The sequence below is a fragment of the Schistocerca gregaria genome, chromosome 3, assembly GCF_023897955.1.
Source record: "Schistocerca gregaria isolate iqSchGreg1 chromosome 3, iqSchGreg1.2, whole genome shotgun sequence".
Classification (NCBI taxonomy): Eukaryota; Metazoa; Arthropoda; class Insecta; order Orthoptera; family Acrididae; genus Schistocerca; species Schistocerca gregaria.
The window spans coordinates 562,257,398-562,278,811 of record NC_064922.1 but is presented as its reverse complement, the minus strand read 5'-3'; the positions used below and the strand labels follow the sequence as shown (position 1 = coordinate 562,278,811).

Below are 21,414 nucleotides of genomic sequence, written 5' to 3'. Positions count from 1 at the left end.
TGCAAATGAGAGCGTATTTAGACAGTGAAGCATCACTATCAAAGTCGGCTGTACAACTGGGGCAAGCGCTAGCAAGTCTCTCTAGACTAGACCTGCCGTGTGGTGGCGCTCGGTCTGCAATCACTGATAGTGGCGACACGTGGGTCCGACGTATACTAACGGACCGCAGCCGACTTAAAGGCTACCACCTAGCAAGTGTGGTGTCTGGCTGTGACACAACAATAACATCTCATGAGAAGATGGGAAGGATGTAATCACTATGATGATGACACTAATTTACAGTGCAATAAATAGCCAATTTCTCATTAACTATTACTGGGGCAGACTGTAAAGAACTGGGAAGTCACTCTGGTGACAAGGTGAGATCCTCAAGGATCTTAGTTTCACCTTGTCCTTCACAACAGGTGGGTCACTGTCATTTTGAGACATTCTGGTATGGTTGTCAATATAAAATAAACATTACCAAGCGGGAAAGCGCCGGCAGACAGGCACATGAACAAAACACACAAACACACACACAGAATTACGAGCTTTCGCAACTGGCAGTTGCTTCGTCAGGAAGGAAGGAAGGAGAGGGAAAAATGAAAGGGTGTGGGTTTTAAGGGAGAGGGTAAGGGGTCATTCCAATCCCGGGAGCGGAAAGACTTCCCTTAGGGGAAAAAAAAAGGACAGGTGTACACTCGCACACACACACACACATATCCATCCGCACATACACAGACACAAGCAGACTGGAATGACCCCTTACCCTCTCCCTTAAAACCCACACCCTTTCATTTTTCCCTCTCCTTCCTTCCTTCCTGACGAAGCAACTGCCAGTTGCGAAAGCTCGTAATTCTGTGTGTGTGTTTGTGTGTTTTGTTCATGTGCCTGTCTGCCGGCGCTTTCCCGCTTGGTAAGTCTTGGAATCTTTATTTTTAATATATTTTTCCCATGTGGAAGTTTCTTTCTGTTTTATTAAAATAAACATTAACTATTTGATATAACTGAATCAGCAGCAGCTTTTCTCAAAGTAGTAAAAAAATGGGACTTAACATCTGAGGTCATCAGTCCCCTAGCCTTAGAACTACTTAAACCTAAGAACATCACACACATCCATGCCCGAGGCAGGATTCAAACTTGTGACCACAGCAGCAGCGTGGTTCCGGACTGACGCGCCTAGAACAGCTAGGCCACGGTGGCCAGCAAAGTAGTAAAATTCCTTTTGATTGTATTATGTTAAATTTAGCACAAGTAAGTGCAAATAGTTGCTAGCAAGCAATTTTAATCAGTTATTAACACAATTTCTAATAGGTGTTGAATTTTGTCATCAAGCACTGAACATCCCTTCCACATCCCTAAAGGTGCCCCTTTATGATATGACGTACAGAACATGATGATTGAGTGAACTCTTTATAATTACTGGCAAATATGTCCTTGTACCAGGACCCAGGGTTGGGTTTTCACTTTTACAAGTAAAAATTCTTGCAGACATGTATTAAATGAAACAGAAGAGAAAGTGAACACAGCTAAGAAACTAAGGGCAGGTGGGAAGCGGGGCACAAATAATCCAGCAAGAAGGTGAAGAGAAATTCATCAGAAGTGAAATAAAGTGCATCCTACTGCACTAAACTATTTTCAGCAAATATATTAACAATTTCATAGAGACTCTCAATTATGAAACTTCCTGGCAGATTAATACTGTGTGCCGGACCAACACTCGAACTCGAGAAAAGCATAGGTCTCAAGTTCGAGTCTCAATCTGGCACACAGTTTTAATCTTCCAGGAAGTTCTGTATCAGCACTCACTCTGCTGCAGAGTGAAAATTTCATTCTGGAGACTTTTAATTGTATTCTTAAATTTCCACAGTTTTGACTTTCACAGGGAAGTGCTCTAACAACATATTGTTATGTTTTTATGTATCTCTGGATGGAGAAGTCAATGAGTTTGTACATGCTATCAGGGATTATTTTGATCTGTGCTAAGGAATGGGAATGCTATATTAAAAATCTAGATTTGAAAAAGTCAATAATTACAAAGCAGAGCTTGTTGTTGATGTGGTCTTCAGTCCTGAGACTGGTTTGATGCAGCTCTCCATGCTACCCTATCCTGTGCAAGCTTCTTCATCTCCCAGTACCTACTGCAACCTACATCCTTCTGAATCTGCTTAGTGTAATCATCTCTTGGCCTCCCTCTATGGTTTTTACCCTCCACACTGCTCTTCAATACTAAAATGGTGATCCCTTGGTGCCTCACAACATGTCCTACAAACTGATCCCTTCTTCTGGTCAAGTTGTGCCACAAACTTCTCTTCTCCCCAATCCTATTCAATACTTCCTCATTAGTTATATGATCTACCCATCTAATCTTCAGCATTCTTCTGTAGCACCACATTTCGAAAGCTTCTATTCTCTTCTTGTCCAAACTATTTATCGTCCATGTTTCGCTTCCATACATAGCTACACTCCATACAAATACTTTCAGAAACGACTTCCTGACATTTAAATCTATACTCGATGTTAACAAATTTCTCTTCTTCAGAAATGCTTTCCTTGCCATTGCCAGTCTCCATTTTATATCCTCTCTACTTCGACCATCATCAGTTATTTTCCTCCCCAAATAGCAAAACTCCTTTACTACTTTAAGTGTCTCATTTCCTAATCTAATTCCCTCAGCATCACCCGACTTAATTCGACTACATTCAATTTTCCTTGTTTTGCTTGCATTGATGTTCATCTTATATCCTCCTTTCAAGACACTATCCATTCCATTCAACTGCTCTTCCAAGTCCTTTACTGTCTCTGACAGAATTACAATGTCATCGGCGAACCTCAAAGTTTTTGTTTCTTCTCCATGGATTTTAATACCTACTCCAAATTTTTGTTTTGTTTCCTTCACTGCTTGCTCAATATAAAGATTGAATAACATCGGGGAGAGACTACAACCCTGTCTCACTCCCTTCCCAACCAACGCTTCCCTTTCACGTCCCTCGACTCCTATAACTGCCATCTGGTTGTAAATAGCCTTTCTCTCCCTGTATTTTATCCCTGCCACCTTCAGAATTTGAATGAGAGTATTCCAGTCAACATTGTCAAAAGCTTTCTCTAAGTCTACAAATGCTAGAAACGTAGGTTTGCCCTTCCTTAATCTTTCTTCTAAGATAAGTCGTAAGGTCAGTATTGCCTCACGTGTTCCAGTATTTCCACGGAATCCAAACTGATCTTCCTCGAGGTAGGCTTCTACTAGTTTTTCCATTCGCCTGTAAAGAATTTGTGTTAGTATTTTGCAGCTGTGACTTATTAAACTGATAGTTCGGTAATTTTCACATCTGTCAACACCTGCTTTCTTTGGGAATGGAATTATTACATTCTTCTTGAAGTCTAAGGGTAATTCACATGTCTCGTACATCTTGCTCACAAGATGGTAGAGTTTTGTCAGGACTGGCTCTCCCAAGGCCGTCAGTAGTTCTGATGGAATGTTGTCTACTCCAGGGGTCTTGTTTCGACTTAGGTCTTTCAGTGCTCTGTCAAACTCCACGCAGTATTGTATCTCCCATTTCATCTTCATCTACATCCTCTTCCATTTCCATAATATTGTCCTCAAGTACATCACCCTTTTATAGACCCTCTATATACTCCTTCCACCTTTCTGCTTTCCCTTCTTTGCTTAGAACTGGGTTTCCATCTGAGCTCTTGATGTTCATACAAGTGGTTCTTTTTACTCCAAAGGTCTCTTTAATTTTCCTGTAGGCAGTATCTATCTTACCCCTAGTGAGGTAAGCCTCTACATCCTTACATTTGTCCTCTAGCCATCCCTGCTTAGCCATTTTGCACTTCCTGTCGATCTCATTTTTGAGACGTTTGTATTCCTTTTTGCCTGCTTCATTTACTGCATTTTTATATTTTCTCCTTTCATCAATTAAATTCAATATTTCTTCTGTTACCCAAGGATTTCTACTAGCCCTCGTCTTTTTACCTACTTGATCCTCTGCTGCCTTCACTATGTCATCCCTCAAAGCTACCCATTCTTCTTCTACTATATTTCTTTCCTCCATTCCTGTCAGTTGTTCCCTTATGCTCTTACTGAAACTCTGTACAACCTCTGGTTCTTTCAGTTTATCCAGGTCCCATCTCCTTAAATTCCCACCTTTTTGCAGTTTCTTCAGTTTTAATCTAGAGGTCATAACGAATAGATTGTGGTCGGAATCCACATCTGGCCCTGGAAATGTCTTACAATTTAAAACCTGGTTCCTAAATCTCTGTCTTACCATTATATAATCTATCTGAAACCTGTCAGTATCTCCAGGCTTCTTCCAGGTATGCAACCTTCTTTCATGATTATTTTACCTTCTTTCATGATTCTTAAACCAAGTGTTAGCTATGATTAAGTTGTGCTCTGTGCAAAATTCTACCAGGCAGCTTCCTCTTTGATTTCTTAGCCCCAATCCATATTCACTTAATTCGTTTCCTTCTCTCCCTTTTCCTACACTTGAATTCCAGTCACCCATTAGTATTAAATTTTCGTCTCTCTTCACTATCTGAATAATTTCTTTTATTTCATCATACATTTCTTCAATTTCTTCGTCATCTGCAGAGCTAGTTGACATATAAACTTGTACTACTGTAGTAGGTGTGGGCTTCGTATCTATCTTGGCCACAATAATGCGTTCACTATGCTGTTTGTAGTAGCTTACCCGCATTCCTATTTTCCTATTCATTATTGAACCTACTCCTGCATTACCCCTATTTGATTTTGTGTTTATAACCCTGTAGTCACCTGACCAGAAGTCTTGTTCCTCCTGCCACCGAACTTCACTAATTCCCACTATATCTAACTTTAACCTATCCATTTCCCTTTTTAAATTTTCTAACCTACCTGCCCGATTAAGGGATCTGACATTCCACGCTCTGATCCGTAGAATGCCAGTTTTCTTTTTCCTGATAATGACATCCTCTTGAGTAGACCCCACCCGGAGATCCGAAGGGGGGACTATTTTACCTCCGGAATATTTTACCCAAGAGGATGCCATCATCATTTAATCATACAGTAAAGCTGCATTCCCTTGGGAAAAATTACGGCCGTAGTTTCCCCTTGCTTTCAGCGGTTCGCAGTACCAGTACAGCAAGGCTGTTTTGGTTATTGTTACAAGGCCAGATCATTCATCATCCAGACTGTTGCCCTTGCAACTACTGATAAGGCTGCTGCCCCTCTTCAGGAACCACATGTTTGTCTGGCCTCTCAACAGATACCCCTCCGTTGTGGTTGTACCTACGGTACGGCAATCTGTATCACTGAGGCACACAACGGCAAGGTCCATATTTCATGGGCGGAAGTAGTGCTTAACAAACAAATAAAGAATTACATGAAAAGTGAAATTCATTTGAGAAAAATTAGAATTACGAAGAGACTGAATGGTGGCTGATATTTACCTTCAGGAGACAAAATTCCAGTACTGTCAATACACTTATTTAAAACTGAAAAAAAAAAAAAGATTCCTAGGTTCATGAACTATTTGATCCTTAGGCAAGGCAAGGATCTGATGATACACAAATCCTTCAGACCAATTTCTCTACTGAACTTGGTAAGATATTTGAAAAACTATTATGCAAAATACTACAACATGTGGTAGCGCTTCACCAGAATATATTTAGAAGGGGCAGGTCAACTGAAGATTCAATAACTAAGGTGATTTTGCCAGTAGCTGACACTCATTCTACATATGCTTGACAGTGATCATCAGTATTACTGGTGTTTTCGATAACTTGTGGTGGCCGTTTCTCTTTGGTCCCAAGGCACTTGTAGTATCCACAGATGCCCTACAACTGCCTGAGAGACTGTTTCTGCAGGAGATATTATGTCTTTAATGTGGCCAGGAAAGGAATTGATGATGACCATATTGAAAGGCTGTCCGCAAGCACTATCATGTGATGTGACATTGAAGCCTATGCTACAGAAGTTACATGACAGTGGTAACGTAAGGCGATTGGTTACATTTACAGGTGATGTGTTGTTCATCACAAGCAGTGGGTCAAGAAGAATAACAGAAGACAAATGTAATGCTGCACTCCATGAACTTTAAGAATGAAGTTTAAGCATGTAATTGTCACTAAGAATGAAGTTTAAGCATGTAATTGTCACTAACATCTCACAAAACTATGTACTTTTACTGAAATTGACCCTAGCAAGAAATCCTAAAATAAATTTAAATGATGATAATTAGAAAACACAGTAACAAATGGAAGTCAAAACTGTCTATTTGCAGTGGTCATAATTTTGTTATATCTGTACCTTTTCTGCCCATCCATCCTATATGATGCATGAAATTACAGCTATCATCCAGGAGTACCCATAAATATTTGTTACTGTGGATACAGATCATTAGTAATTGTGTAATCGAATAAGGAGTTGATAATAGTATTGTAGCAGCAGAAATTAGTTTTCTGTTTGTCTTTTTAGTTTCTTCATTGAGGTATTAGGTTTTCTTTGTAGTATTGTTTAGTATTAGGGATTCTTTTTCATAATGGTGGTAAATACCAGGTGTAAATAATTATGATATACACTTTTTATAGTATTCAAAATGTGAGTTTATAGCATAAGCTAGCTTTCCAGATAATAGGCTGTAACTGTGAACAATGGTAAATAAATATAAAATAATTAAATAAATTAGTTTTTACCTGTATGATATATAGATATAGTAAGGTATACTAAGTAGTACATGGTAGTACACTATCTAGTAGGTGATAGTGTGTGATATATTAAATTTGACCTCTTCCTATTTCTGATACTTCTCCCTTATCTTGGTTTCCATTCGTCCTCACAAGTGGATCTTTCTCATTCTAAGATCTTGGTGACATACTCCTCCTTTCTAACCTTCCTCAATCTATCCCTCTTTCCTCCCTGTGGAAGGAACTAATAGTTATGAAAACTAGGAACAGTTTTTCTACTTTTATATGCATCTGTTGTCAATACTGGAATTTTGCCTCCTGAAGATAAATGAGGCTCAGCTGTTCCGTTTCTTTGTCGTGCAGTGCAGTTCCCATCGCAAAAATCAAATGCTACCTGGTGGCAGTGCTGGTGGGTGACACTGTAAGAAAAATATGTAGGTGGAGAAGAGATAAATATAAATAATTCTGGAGATGGTAAGGGTTGCAGATGGGGAAACTCACTGATACAGTGACTTTGACAAAAGGCAGATTGTTATGGCGAAGCTCATCAGCTGTTCAAATGTTACTGTTGTAAGCATCTATTTAAGTGGTTGAAGAATGATGAAACCACAGTAAGTGAAAGTGAAAATAAGACAGTAGAGGCCTTGGTATATAGAAAGGGTTATTGAAGGCACATGTTAAGTCAATGAAAAGGAAGAACTGAGTCTATAAGCCCAAATCTTGATGAGGACGGGGAGGAGAATTGCAGAAACAATAAAATAAGGTTTAGGAGAAGGCAAAAAAGAGAGCCAGAAAAGTGAGGGAAAAGAAAGAAATGCCAGACACAAGCCTCTCCAGTTTTTGTTCTTTAACTGACCTTCAGGATCACATTGCAGTTACTTCTGCTATCAATATTTGTACAATTTATTTATTTGAAGTTTTTGTTTATTTCCATTATTTGTTTTAGTCCATAGCTTTTCTCGCAAAAGTGGTCCAAGATACAAAAGATTATCGTAAGAATAATGAAAGTGCAAGGAGGAATGACTTCTTGCAATTGGTTTTGGATGCTGCCGCAAAGGAAAATGAAGACATAAAAGAGCAGCGTATCCAGGAATCAGGTAAGCTGACAGCATTATTTGATTTATAGATTTTTTTCAGTGGCTTCATGAGTTTACATCTACTTCATGTACATGGTTACTCTGCAATTCACACTTAAGTGCCTGGCAGAGGGTTCATCAAACCATTTTCCGTACTAATTCTCTACCATTATACTCTCAAATGGTGCGTGGGAAAAAGGAACGCCTAAATCTTTCCATTCAAGCTCTGATTTCTCTTATTTTATTATGATGATCATTTCTCCCTATGTAGGTGGGTGTCAACAAAATATTTTCGCATTCAGAAGAGAAAGTTGCTGATTGAAATTTCATAAATAGATCTACCGTAAAGAAAGCCACCTTTGTTTCAGTGACTGCCACCCCAACTCGCGTATCATATCAGTGACACTCTCAACCCTATTGCACAATAACACAAAATGAGCTGCCCTTCCATGCACTCTTTCGATGTTCTCCGTCAATCCTACCTGGGTAAGGATCCCATACTGTGCAGCAATATTCCAGCAGGGGACGGACAAGTGTAATGTAGGCTGTCTCTTTAGTGGGTTTGTCACATCTTCTAAGCATTCTGCCAACAAAGTGCAGTCTTTGTTTCGCCTTCCCCACAATATTATCTACGTGGTCTTTTCAATTTAAGTTGCTCATAATTGTAATCCTAGGTATTTAGTCGAATTGACAGTCCTTAGATTTGTGCAATATATTGTATACCCAAAATTTGTCGGATTTCTTTTAGTACCCATGTGGATGACCTCACACTTTTGTTTGTTTAGTGCCAATTGCCACTTTTCGCACCATTCAGAAATTCTCTCTAGATCATTTTGCTATTGGAATTGATCATCTGATGATTATTCTTGATGGTAAATTACAGCATAATATGCAAACAATCTAAGGGGGTGCTCAGATTATCACCTAGATCATTTATGTAAATCAGGAACAGCAGAGGTCCTATGAAACTACCTTGCAGAATGCCAGATATCACTTCTGTTCTACTCGATGGTTTACCGTCTATCACTATGAACTGTGACCTCTCTGAGAGGAAATCACGAATCCAGTCACACAACTGAGATGATACTCCATATGCACACAATTTTATTAGTAGTTGCTTGTGAGGAACTGTTTCAAAATCCTTTGGGAAATCTAGGAATATGGAATTGATCTGAAATCCCTTGTCAACAGCACTCATTACTTCAGGGGAATAAAGAGCTAGCTGTGTTGCACAAGAATGATATTTTCTGAATCTGTGTGTGTTATGTATCAAGAACCCATTTTCTTCAAGGTGATTAATAATATTTGAATACAGTATATGCTCCAAATATTAATGCAAATTGAGGTCAGTGATATGGGTCTGTAATTCAATGGGTTACTCCTATTTCCTTTCTTGAATATTTGTGTGACCTGTGCTACTTTCCAGTCTTTAGGAACAGACCTTTCATCAAGTGAGATGTTGATATGATTGCTAAGAAAGGCGCTATTGTGTCTGCATACTCTGAAAGGAACCTAATTGGTATACCATCTGGACCGGAAGACTTGCCTTTCTTAAGTGATTTGAGTTGTTTCACAACATCTAAGATGTCTACTTTTATGTCAGTCATGTTAACAGCTGTTCTGGTTTCGAATTCTGGATTATTTACTTTGTCTTCTTTCGTGAAGGAATTACGGAAAACCTTATTTAGTAACTCTGCTTTAGTGACACCATCATTGGTAACATTTCCATCGCTATTGCGCAGTGATGGTATTGACTGTTTTTTGCCACTGGTGTACTTTACATACAACCAGAATCTCTTTGGGTTTTCTACCATATTTTGAGACAATGTTTCATTGTGGAAACTATTAAAAGCATCTCACACTGATGTCTGCACTAAATTTTGAGCTTCTGTGAAACTTAGCCAGTCCTGGGGATTTTGCATTCTTCTGAATTTGGCATGCTTTTTTCGTTGCTTCTGCAACAGTGTTCTGACGTGTTTGTGTACCATGGTTGATCAGTCCCATCTCTTATTAACTTATGCAGTATGAATCTATCTATTGCTGTTGATACTGTATCTTTGAATTTGAGCCATATCTGGTCTACACTTACATAATTAGTTTGGAAGGCCTGGGGACTCTCTCTTAGGAAGGCATCAAGTCAATTTTTATCTGCTGTTTTAAATGGATATATTTTGCATTTCTTTTTAGAGGTTTTGGTTGATATGGTTTTGAGCCTCGCTACATTGATTTTGTGTTCACTAATCCCTCTATCTGTCATGATGCGCTCTATTAGATCAGGATTATTTGTGGCTAAAAGGTCAAGTATGTTTTCGCAACCATTTTACAATTTGTGTGCGCTCGTGAACTAATTGTTCAAAGTAATTCTCAGAGAAAGCATTTAGTACAATTTTGTAAGATGTTTTCTGTCCCTCACTGGCTCTGAACATGTATTTTCGCCAACAGATTGAGGGTAGATTGAAATCTCCACCAATTATAACTGTATGAGTGAGGTACTTATTTGTAATGAGATTCAAGTTTTCTTTGATCCGTTCAGCTACTATATAATTTACTTGGAGAACAGCAACTGGTAGAGTGGAGATCTTTTTGTCCAAACCCCTACCCTCCCTTTCCACTTCATGCTCTTGGGATTCAAGTTACAAATATCCTGAAATTTTTCCTTTGGATGTGATGGTTTCTGTGACACTGTGTAACCATGTTTATCCACATGAAGATCAGTTTTGGAGATCAATGGCTGTATGTTAAAATGTATGCCCAGCTATAAATCAACCCTGCATAAAAGACAACCCCCTATTTTGAAGAGACTTCTTGATAAATTTTTATTTTTAACTGCTGGGTCACCCAAAACTAGACTTTATTTGAGCCATAACACACATCTGCGCACACAAATACTGTTTACAAGAAATCCTCACAGCATGAAATCTGAGCATAAATCTGGGCCATAAACAGTGGGTGGTGGTTTCCTGTGACACTGTGTAACCATGTTTATCCACATGATGATCAGTTTTAGAGATCAATGGCTGTATGTTAAAATATATGCACAGATATAAGCCAACCCTGAATAAAAGATAAAGACATTTCACAATCAGAGTCCACACAATAAATGCTAGGCAGGATTATGATGTTGGCTAGTAGATAATACTTTCATCTGAGTCCATACACAGGCATGGTTCATTGTTATGTGAACAATTGGCAATGACTGACATCCAGACAAACTCCTGATAAAAACTAATTTGGCAGTAGCCTTGTTTACATGAGCAACTGCTTACGGTTAAATGGCAAATGTTTGGAGGCACAGACCACTAGTGGCATTGCTTCCATAGGGTTCTGGTGTCTACCAGTGTCATCCTGCTGACCCATGCTTATAGACAGTGTAGCTAGGTTACACACTGCTGGATTCTTTGAGTACGTCATTAACAAATTTTGACTAATCAAAATTATAAACTATTTTACTGATACAAAAAGGTTAACACTACCTATTGTATACTTATGCACTTTATTGACTGATATCCTGCCCTGTGAGCTGAGCCACATACACAGTGTCGTCAGGAACAGTGGTTGCAACTAACACCAAATAAATGAGTAGTTCTCAAGTAAGAAGAACATTAAGATCACTGATGAGATGCAGGAAAAGACGTTTGCATTTTTACTGTTCTGTGGCTCTGTGTTGGATACGTTAAACTGGCTTCTGAGAGACACAAAATGAAGCCAGTCAGCAAGCCTCCATTGAAAATCTAGCGATCATTGAGACTAGTTAAAGATGCAGTAGGTCTTGAAACACCTGTGGTGCACTAAATACCCCAAAGTGTGGCCAGTCTTATGTCAGATGAATACCATGCACTGTACAAAAATGCAAGATGAATCAAGCAGTAAACAAAAGATTGGTTTTCCTGCATTTTTATTTTCACATCATCTTTTTACTTACTATCATAAACATCATCATCACAGCACCAGCATTTATAATCCTGGTGCTATTTCTTCCTTCCTGACACTCCTCTCATATTATGTCATCTTCTGAGTCATCCTTGGCATCAGATTCACAGAACTTTGTGAATCATTTCACCTGAGAGTCTGCTCAAGGCAGTAATGATGTATATTGAAGGTTTCTTTAACTGTCCTCATTATTGAGGGCATGGTATTTTTTGAAGAAGCCACTCAGTATAAAACTGTCACAGGTTAGTCTTGAAAGGCCTTTTCACAACAATCATTACTTGAAGTTGTGTAATAAAATCAGATTTATTACTAGATCTGTGTTATTCTTTGATATCAAATCCTTAACTTCTTAGATAGGCTGACATGTGAAAGAATTCAGCACCAACAGTCTGTTAAGCAAATGGCCTAGTACTGTGTTCCAAACAACCATCTGCCAATCTAGCATCAGGTTGTTAGTCATCCTTTCCATCTCATGCTGTCTGAAGCTAAGATCTTCACCCAGTTTTACTGTGAAGAGCTACATAGGCTGACTTCATCCTGCTGACTTCCTGGGCACTGTTACTCTTTCCTTTTCATTATCAGGACATCTTATAGGAATAATTTTAATGCCATTCATGTTGAAACATTTAACAGCATATCAAAATAAAACAGATGTCTGAACAGTGTTGTCCATGTGGTCTCGAAAGCAGTCATGTGGTTTCCTTAGACTGATTGTATGACACTAAAACACAAGCAGATCTTCATCAAACACTGCAGGCAGTCACCAAGATAGCTGAAACATAAGCTGCAGTCTCATCATCATCATCATCATCCTAATAATCATCATTACACATCACTCCCATGGTGAATTCTTCACCACATGCAGTTTGAAAATTTCTTTTTATCAGCAGCACCTTCATTTGCATATCCTTACTTGTGCTGAACAATCTGCTGCTACTATTCATGAAACCTTTCCTCTTTGAGTCCATCAAAGTTAAACATGTATCATTCACATTCTTAATTTATTCTTCATCTGAGGGCGGCAGACATAGAAACGAATCATGTACTGAGATTACTCAACTGCATAAATGTATTGGGTAGACATAATTAGAGTGCAGCTACTCACGGAGATCCAGTGAGGGCTATGACTGTCAGATGGCAGTGAAACTTGGTAGACACTCTAATGCGTTAATGGAGAACTGATTTACTGTGGGGGAAAAAATAAATAAATAAATAAAAAATGGTTCCAGTTTGGTGACTGGGTGCAGATCTGGAGATGTGAATATAAGAAAGACATATAGACATGTTCACTTTGCTGAAGTGATGTGTTGCAAGGGTATTTAGGACTGACGGATGATTTTTTGTCAACTATTGAAGCACATTTATTTTAATGTAGTTTGGAAAGTGGGACAATTTTGATCACCAGGTGCAAATCTGGTGATTTATAGCATCTCATTAGTGTCTCTGGCACTCGTATAGAACAAATTGAATAAGCGGTAGTTAATAATGAAATCGATATTATGTCTTTCTCACTTGTTTGATATTTTCTACCCACGATCCATTCGTAATCCTTTACACATTGAAATGTTTTCTAGGTATTTGCATGACATTTTTCGCTGGGCAGTGTATAACATTAGCCGGAGGATAGCTTGCTAATGTCAAAACACCTTTTCCTGTTTACCTGTGTCTTGCCTTGAAAAAATCTTGCTCTCGCTCTCTCTCTCTCTCTCTCTCTCTCTCTCTCTCTCTCTCTCTCTCTCTCTCTCTCTCCAAATCAGCATCCAGCTATTCTGTGTATGCTTCATATAACTGATTTCTTCACCTATCTGATGTGTTGCTGAGTGCTGAGAACTCAACAACAGACTGCTTCTCTGTACATTATTAAATGAGACAATTTTTTCTTTTGTAAACCACATATATTATAATGACTCTTAAAACACAAGAGACACTCCAGACAGTTCTCTCTCACCTTGACAAGTATATTTCTAAACCATTCACAATGAACTGAGTTACATGAGTGTTCACAGCAGCCCTACTCGGGAACTTGCTTTTTTCTGTGACGTTCTTATGCATTCCATGGAGGCCAGTGTAATTCCAAGGTTGGGATCCTGCACATAGAAAACAATATGTGAAGCAAGTTTGGCCAAATGTGAGTTGCTGCTAGCTTCACTCCATCCAGTAACAATGCTGTCTCCCTTACCATTCATTCAACATGTATATACAAAAAAACTCCACGCTCAATAGGCATATCCCACTTTCCAACAAACTTCATTAAATAAATGTGCTTCAGTAGTCAACATTCATCATTCATTTGTCCTAAATAACCTGTGCAGCACATCACTTCAATGACATGGAAACATTTCTATACATCTTTCTTGCATTCACATTGCCAGATTTGCAACCAGTGGCCAAAATAAGAACTAATTTTTTTCTGGCACAAATTGGTTCTGCATTAAGGCATTAGAATATCTACAAAGTTTTGCTGACACATGATAATTACAGCCCACAGTTGACAAATGTAAAACATGCACCTTAATTATAATTATCTGGTATTTTACCCCTGGTGACAGTGATGCAGAATGATATAACTTTTTGCTATTGACGTCCCATAGGAGTGATGCCATATAGGCTTGCTATACCTTTGTTTTGTGTTTTCTGCTGAATACCAGTTTGATCAGAACTGGTAACAAATAAAATTTTGATGTATAAGCAGATTTTGATGTTTTGTCTCTCTTAAATGTCCTCTTGCTGACAGATGTCACTGTTTTTTATGACATACAATATTGAGCTCAGTTATAATCTCACTGCATTCTGGTGAAATATGTTACTAGTTGAAGCAAATGCAGTCTGCTAGGTCTAGTGTTGTTGTTGTGGTCTTCAGTCCTGAGACTGGTTTGATGCAGCTCTCCATGCTACTCTATCCTGTGCAAGCTTCTTCATCTCCCAGTACCTACTGCAACCTACATCCTTCTGAATCTGCTTAGTGTAATCATCTCTTGGCCTCCCTCTATGGTTTTTACCCTCCACACTGCTCTTCAATACTAAAATGGTGATCCCTTGATGCCTCAAAACATGTCCTACCAACCGATCCCTTCTTCTGGTCAAGTTGTGCCACAAACTTCTCTTCTCCCCAATCCTATTCAATACTTCCTCATTAGTTATATGATCTACCCATCTAATCTTCAGCATTCTTCTGTAGCACCACATTTCGAAAGCTTCTATTCTCTTCTTGTCCAAACTATTTATCGTCCATGTTTCGCTTCCATACATAGCTACACTCCATACAAATACTTTCAGAAACGACTTCCTGACATTTAAATCTATACTCGATGTTAACAAATTTCTCTTCTTCAGAAATGCTTTCCTTGCCATTGCCAGTCTCCATTTTATATCCTCTCTACTTCGACCATCATCAGTTATTTTCCTCCCCAAATAGCAAAACTCCTTTACTACTTTAAGTGTCTCATTTCCTAATCTAATTCCCTCAGCATCACCCGACTTAATTCGACTACATTCAATTTTCCTTGTTTTGCTTGCATTGATGTTCATCTTATATCCTCCTTTCAAGACACTATCCATTCCGTTCAACTGCTCTTCCAAGTCCTTTACTGTCTCTGACAGAATTACAATGTCATCGGCGAACCTCAAAGTTTTTGTTTCTTCTCCATGGATTTTAATACCTACTCCAAATTTTTGTTTTGTTTCCTTCACTGCTTGCTCAATATAAAGATTGAATAACATCGGGGAGAGACTACAACCCTGTCTCACTCCCTTCCCAACCAACGCTTCCCTTTCACGTCCCTCGACTCCTATAACTGCCATCTGGTTGTAAATAGCCTTTCTCTCCCTGTATTTTATCCCTGCCACCTTCAGAATTTGAATGAGAGTATTCCAGTCAACATTGTCAAAAGCTTTCTCTAAGTCTACAAATGCTAGAAACGTAGGTTTGCCCTTCCTTAATCTTTCTTCTAAGATAAGTCGTAAGGTCAGTATTGCCTCACGTGTTCCAGTATTTCCACGGAATCCAAACTGATCTTCCTCGAGGTAGGCTTCTACTAGTTTTTCCATTCGCCTGTAAAGAATTTGTGTTAGTATTTTGCAGCTGTGACTTATTAAACTGATAGTTCGGTAATTTTCACATCTGTCAACACCTGCTTTCTTTGGGAATGGAATTATTATATTCTTCTTGAAGTCTAAGGGTAATTCACATGTCTCGTACATCTTGCTCACAAGATGGTAGAGTTTTGTCAGGACTGGCTCTCCCAAGGCCGTCAGTAGTTCTGATGGAATGTTGTCTACTCCAGGGGTCTTGTTTCGACTTAGGTCTTTCAGTGCTCTGTCAAACTCCACGCAGTATTGTATCTCCCATTTCATCTTCATCTACATCCTCTTCCATTTCCATAATATTGTCCTCAAGTACATCACCCTTTTATAGACCCTCTATATACTCCTTCCACCTTTCTGCTTTCCCTTCTTTGCTTAGAACTGGGTTTCCATCTGAGCTCTTGATGTTCATACAAGTGGTTCTTTTTACTCCAAAGGTCTCTTTAATTTTCCTGTAGGCAGTATCTATCTTACCCCTAGTGAGGTAAGCCTCTACATCCTTACATTTGTCCTCTAGCCATCCCTGCTTAGCCATTTTGCACTTCCTGTTGATCTCATTTTTGAGACGTTTGTATTCCTTTTTGCCTGCTTCATTTACTGCATTTTTATATTTTCTCCTTTCATCAATTAAATTCAATATTTCTTCTGTTACCCAAGGATTTCTACTAGCCCTCGTCTTTTTACCTACTTGATCCTCTGCTGCCTTCACTATGTCATCCCTCAAAGCTACCCATTCTTCTTCTACTATATTTCTTTCCTCCATTCCTGTCAGTTGTTCCCTTATGCTCTCACTGAAACTCTGTACAACTTCTGGTTCTTTCAGTTTATCCAGGTCCCATCTCCTTAAATTCCCACCTTTTTGCAGTTTTTCAGTTTTAATCTACAGGTTATAACCAATAGATTGTGGTCAGAGTCCACATCTGCCCCTGGAAATGTCTTACAATTTAAAACCTGGTTCCCAAATCTCTGTCTTATCATTATATAATCTATCTGAAACCTGTCAGTATCTCCAGGTTTCTTCCATGTATATAGCCTTCTTTTATGATTCTTGAAACAAGTGTTAGCTATGATTAAGTTATGCTCTGTGCAAAATTCTACCAGGCGGCTTCCTCTTTCATTTCTTAGCCCCTATCCATATTCACTTACTACGTTTCCTACTACCGAATTCCAGTCACCCATGACTATTAAATTTTCGTCACCCTTCACTATCTGAATAATTTCTTTTATTTCACCATACATTTCTTCAATTTCTTCGTCATCTGCAGAGCTAGTTGGCATATAAACTTGTACTACTGTAGTAGGTGTGGGCTTTGTATCTATCTTGGCCACAATAATGCGTTCACTATGCTGTTTGTAGTAGCTTATCCACATTCCTATTTTCTTATTCATTATTAAACCTACTCCTGCATTACCCCTATTTGATTTTGTGTTTATAACCCTGTATTCACCTGACCAAAGGTCTTGTTCCTCCTGCCACCGAACTTCACTAATTCCCACTATATCTAACTTTAACCTATTCATTTCCCTTTTTAAATTTTCTAACCTACCTGCCCGATTAAGGGATCTGACATTCCACTCTCCGATCCGTAGAATGCCAGTTTTCTTTCTCCTGATAACGACATCATCTTGAGTAGTCCCCACCCGGAGATCTGGAATATTTTACCCAAGAGGACGCCATCATCATTTAACCATATAGTAAAGCTTCATGTCCTCGGGCAAAATTACGGCTGTAGTTTCCCCTTGCTTTCAGCGGTTTGCAGTACCAGCACAGCAAGGCTGTTTTGGTTATTGTTACGAGGCCAGATCAGTCAATCATCCAGACTGTTGCCCTTGCAACTACTGAAAAGGCTGCTGCCCCTCTTCAGGAACCACATGTTTGTCTGCCCTCTCAACAGATACCCCTCCATTGTGGTTGCCCCTACAGTACGGCTACCTGTATCGTTGAGGCACGCAAGCCTCCCCACCAACGGCAAGGTCTCTGGTTCATGGGGCGGGAAATAGCTATAGCACTCGTATATCCTTGTTTCACTCAGATCAGATGCACCATAAGATATATTTAGTTAAAGTTACATATTCGACCCCCCCCCCCCCCCTTGCATTTTTCAGTGTTGTCCAGGTGTAAACATGGTTTTGCTACCAATCAGTTTGTTACCAAAACCAGGTTTTCTGCTTAGCCAACTCACAACCAAATTGCAATCTTCCAATCTAATCTTGACCTCAGGGTGTGCTACAGATCAGCCAGTCTCCACAATCAAGATTTTGTAGGGGGTCAGTATTTAACATTTCTGAAACCTTGATGAACTTTATTCTGTTGTTGTAGCAAAACATAATACAAATTCTCAGATTCATTTTAAACAAAGTAAATAGTTGCCATTACTGCTAAAACACCAGTAAAATTTCTGAAAGGTGACAACAGGCATGCTTACCAGCACAATGACAAAAGAGTTATTCAAATTGGACTAATACATCACATGAAATTACAAATCCCCCATTACTTTTTAAACACTCCTCATGTAGTAAGAACTGTGTTTCAATGCAGCCCTTCAAAGAAAACTACCTCTAGCAGAAATACAATATAAGAATAAGGCTTAAATTTTACAGAATAACTGCACTATGTTGTGTTCAAAATCCTATCACAATATATCCATCATTTTAAAATGACATGGTTGATGAACATGCATTTGGCATAATCCGCATCACTTCAGGCAGGGGGGGGGGGGGGGGGGGTACCTTCATAGTCTCGGATGTTACTGAATTTAGCATATGTTAAAATTCAGTAGTACGTAAGAAACATGTATGTTTTTTTTTATCTCAAAAAAAAAATTCCTGACCCAAGATACAGGCCTCCAGAGATGACACTGTGAACACCATTTTGAAGATGCAAATTTCAGAATTTTTTTTTAATGCTGTACCTCTGTAACAAATCTTGATTTTTTGTTGAGTTTTTTATTTGAAAGCTAGTTGCTTTATGATTACAATGGTATCCTCTGTTTGGACACATCTGTCAAAGTTCTTTTACTCTAGCATTCTCAATTTGTTTAATAATTTACAATTTTTTTTTTCTAGAATGCCAATCCAGAAAAGTTTGATTTTTTTCCGTTGATTAGTACCATGTAGTACTACATTCTCTGTCAAGGAGAACTTCCACTTTTAAGGTGGACACATTTTATTTTTTAAAAAATCATTTTTTTAAACTTTCAAGGGTAAAGTATGTTTTCACTGGAGTTGTTTCTTACTAACATCTTTGTTACCATGTTTATTCCTATTGTATTTGTTGCAGTTATTTCTTGTCACTTTCTTTGTTCCAGTTATTTCTTTTCGCTTTCATTGTTGCAGATATTTCTTACACTTTGTTGTTTTTTTTGCCAGCTTCTTTGTCGTGGTTGTTCACTGCAAGTTTCTATATTGTAATTGTTCAGAGTTGATTTGTTTACTGAAGAGGCTTCTAAGAAATCTGAGACCATTCAGTGAGTTCTGTGTTTTCATGATGAATTTGCCAGTTGACACAGTTGCAGTGTATTTTGTGAAAAGGACTGATTGAAATGTCTTCTGACTGGGGCCACAGGAGAGTGAAGTGTGCTATTTGGATATCCGTAAAAGAGTGTTGTATAAGAGAAACCAAAAAACAGACTTTGTTCAGGTTGGGGATAAGTGTTCTCATTCGAAGACTCTGTTTCAAAGTGAAGATGTTTCCAGTGATGACTTTTTGTGTTCTAAATGTTTTGACAGAATAACAACGATAGTATCTGAACAAGTTGAAGCCTCCCATGGTGCAGATGATGCAAATTTTGCATCAATAGAGGAAGAATTAAATACCCTGAATCAGTCAACTACAGAGGTAGGTGTTAGTCCTATTAAGAAACCGTGGTCAGTGAAGGTGAGTCATAAGCTCTATGCATCAAGGAATCACAGAGAAATTAATAAAGCTATGGATGAATACACTACAGGAAAACTGATCACACTCTTCAAAGTAAAAATTCCATCTTCAGAAGAAAATGAACCAATGCACGCTTGCACCTCTTGCCAGAAAGTTTTGACAAATATCAATTCAGCTGTTGTATATTGTACATTCTGCAGTGAAAAGGTGCAAGTATTAACGATTATTCTACAAAAATTTTCAAAGAAAAAATTTTGAACCATGTTCCAATCAGTACATAGTAGACAAATCAAGATATGTGAGGTCAGTAAAAGGAGTCTTTAGAAGACCAGATCCCTATTATGGTTATCATGTAGAAGCACCTCAAGTTCAGACAGTGTAGTTACTTTATCTGGAAAATAAGTGGGACCGTTCTTGCCAGAGTGCCAACAAAATATACACTATAACTGTTACAGTTGAAAGTTAAAAAGTTATGTAAGCAAAGAGGTACATGACTCGCAGTATTAAAGAAACCTTTGCAATTTGTAAGAGCAACTTTACAACTTCATATATTGGAAGATCAAAATTTTTTGCTCTACGGCCTAAGTGGGTAGTTCCAAACCCACCTAGAGATGTCTGTTTATGCATGTACTGTGCAAATTTTGACCTTTGTGTGGTAGCTTTGAAGAAATTACTGGAGCACGTGACATGTGACACCTTAGTTGGGAATGTGAAGTCATTAGTAGTCTGTGACGTAAGGCAAGAGACTTCTTTGTTTCAAGAATGGGGTGACTGCCCTGGAAAGGGAGGACTGTCTTTACAGGCACTTGGCGTGGAAGACATAGCAGATACCTCTGCAGAAATTACATATGCAACATGGGAGGAAAATAAACTAATTAAGGAAACTGTTGCCTTTGACAGTTTCATTGACAAATTTGGTAAATGGCCAGTGCAAGCAGTAACACACCAGCATCTGAAGAGGTTGCAACAACAACACATTGCAGAAGTGAAAGGGTGTGTACAGGCTGAAGAAATATGTTTAGTGCTTCACTGTGTTTTTGCTGAGAACTGGTCTGTAATTCTCCCACAAGAAGTACAAGGGTATCATTGGAGTAATGACCAGGTTTCAGTTTTTACAGGAGTGACATATTTTCAAAACAAGACCACAAGTGTTGTAGATATGAGTGACAACACAGGATGTGACTCAGCACATGCTTTCCTAGCAATGCGCAAAATTCTTCAACTGGAAACAGGGGCAGAGAAGATCATCATTATTTCTGATGGTGCTCCTAGATATTTAAAAAATCGTTACTAGCTGTTTGAATTGAGCAAGTCGCTTGTGCCAACTGACTGGGTATAAAGTGCTACTGGTCACGAGAAGGGGCCTTGTGATGGTTTGGGGGACTGCTGAAGCACCACAATACAAAACATAATCTTTCCAGACCAAATACAGCTGTGATTCACAGTGCTGAGGGTTTATGAGAGGCATGAAATCTTACACATCCACAGCCCTCATTCTTTTGTCCAAAGAGGAAAAGAAGAATGGTCCAAACGAACTACTCCTGTGAAAGGAATTCAGAAGACACATTTTTGGACTCGAAGTGATGGGTGAACTCATACTGCATGCACTTTAAAGAGCAAGAAAGAAGAAATTTAGTTCGTTCAGCCAACACCTCAGAAACAGCAGGATAATATTCAGATTCACAATGTGAGAGAGGGAATGTTTGTGGCATGTGTGGCTGGTGGATTGCAGAGATTATAGACACCAATTACGAGTTAAATGAAATTGTAGTGACCTTTATGCTACCACATGGACCAGCTGCT

General features: G+C 38.7%; 1 protein-coding gene across 3 annotated transcripts in view; it reads left to right on the top strand.

Annotated features, from left to right (window-relative positions):
- The window catches only part of LOC126355177 (cytochrome P450 6k1-like), a 103,668-nt gene that overhangs the window by 67,776 nt on the left and 14,478 nt on the right, over positions 1–21,414 (top strand). For all 3 annotated transcript variants that reach the window (XM_050005391.1, XM_050005390.1, XM_050005389.1), the window contains one exon: positions 7,592–7,742. In XM_050005391.1, the coding sequence (XP_049861348.1) occupies positions 7,592–7,742 (151 nt within the window). The remainder of the gene's footprint in view (positions 1–7,591; positions 7,743–21,414) is intronic.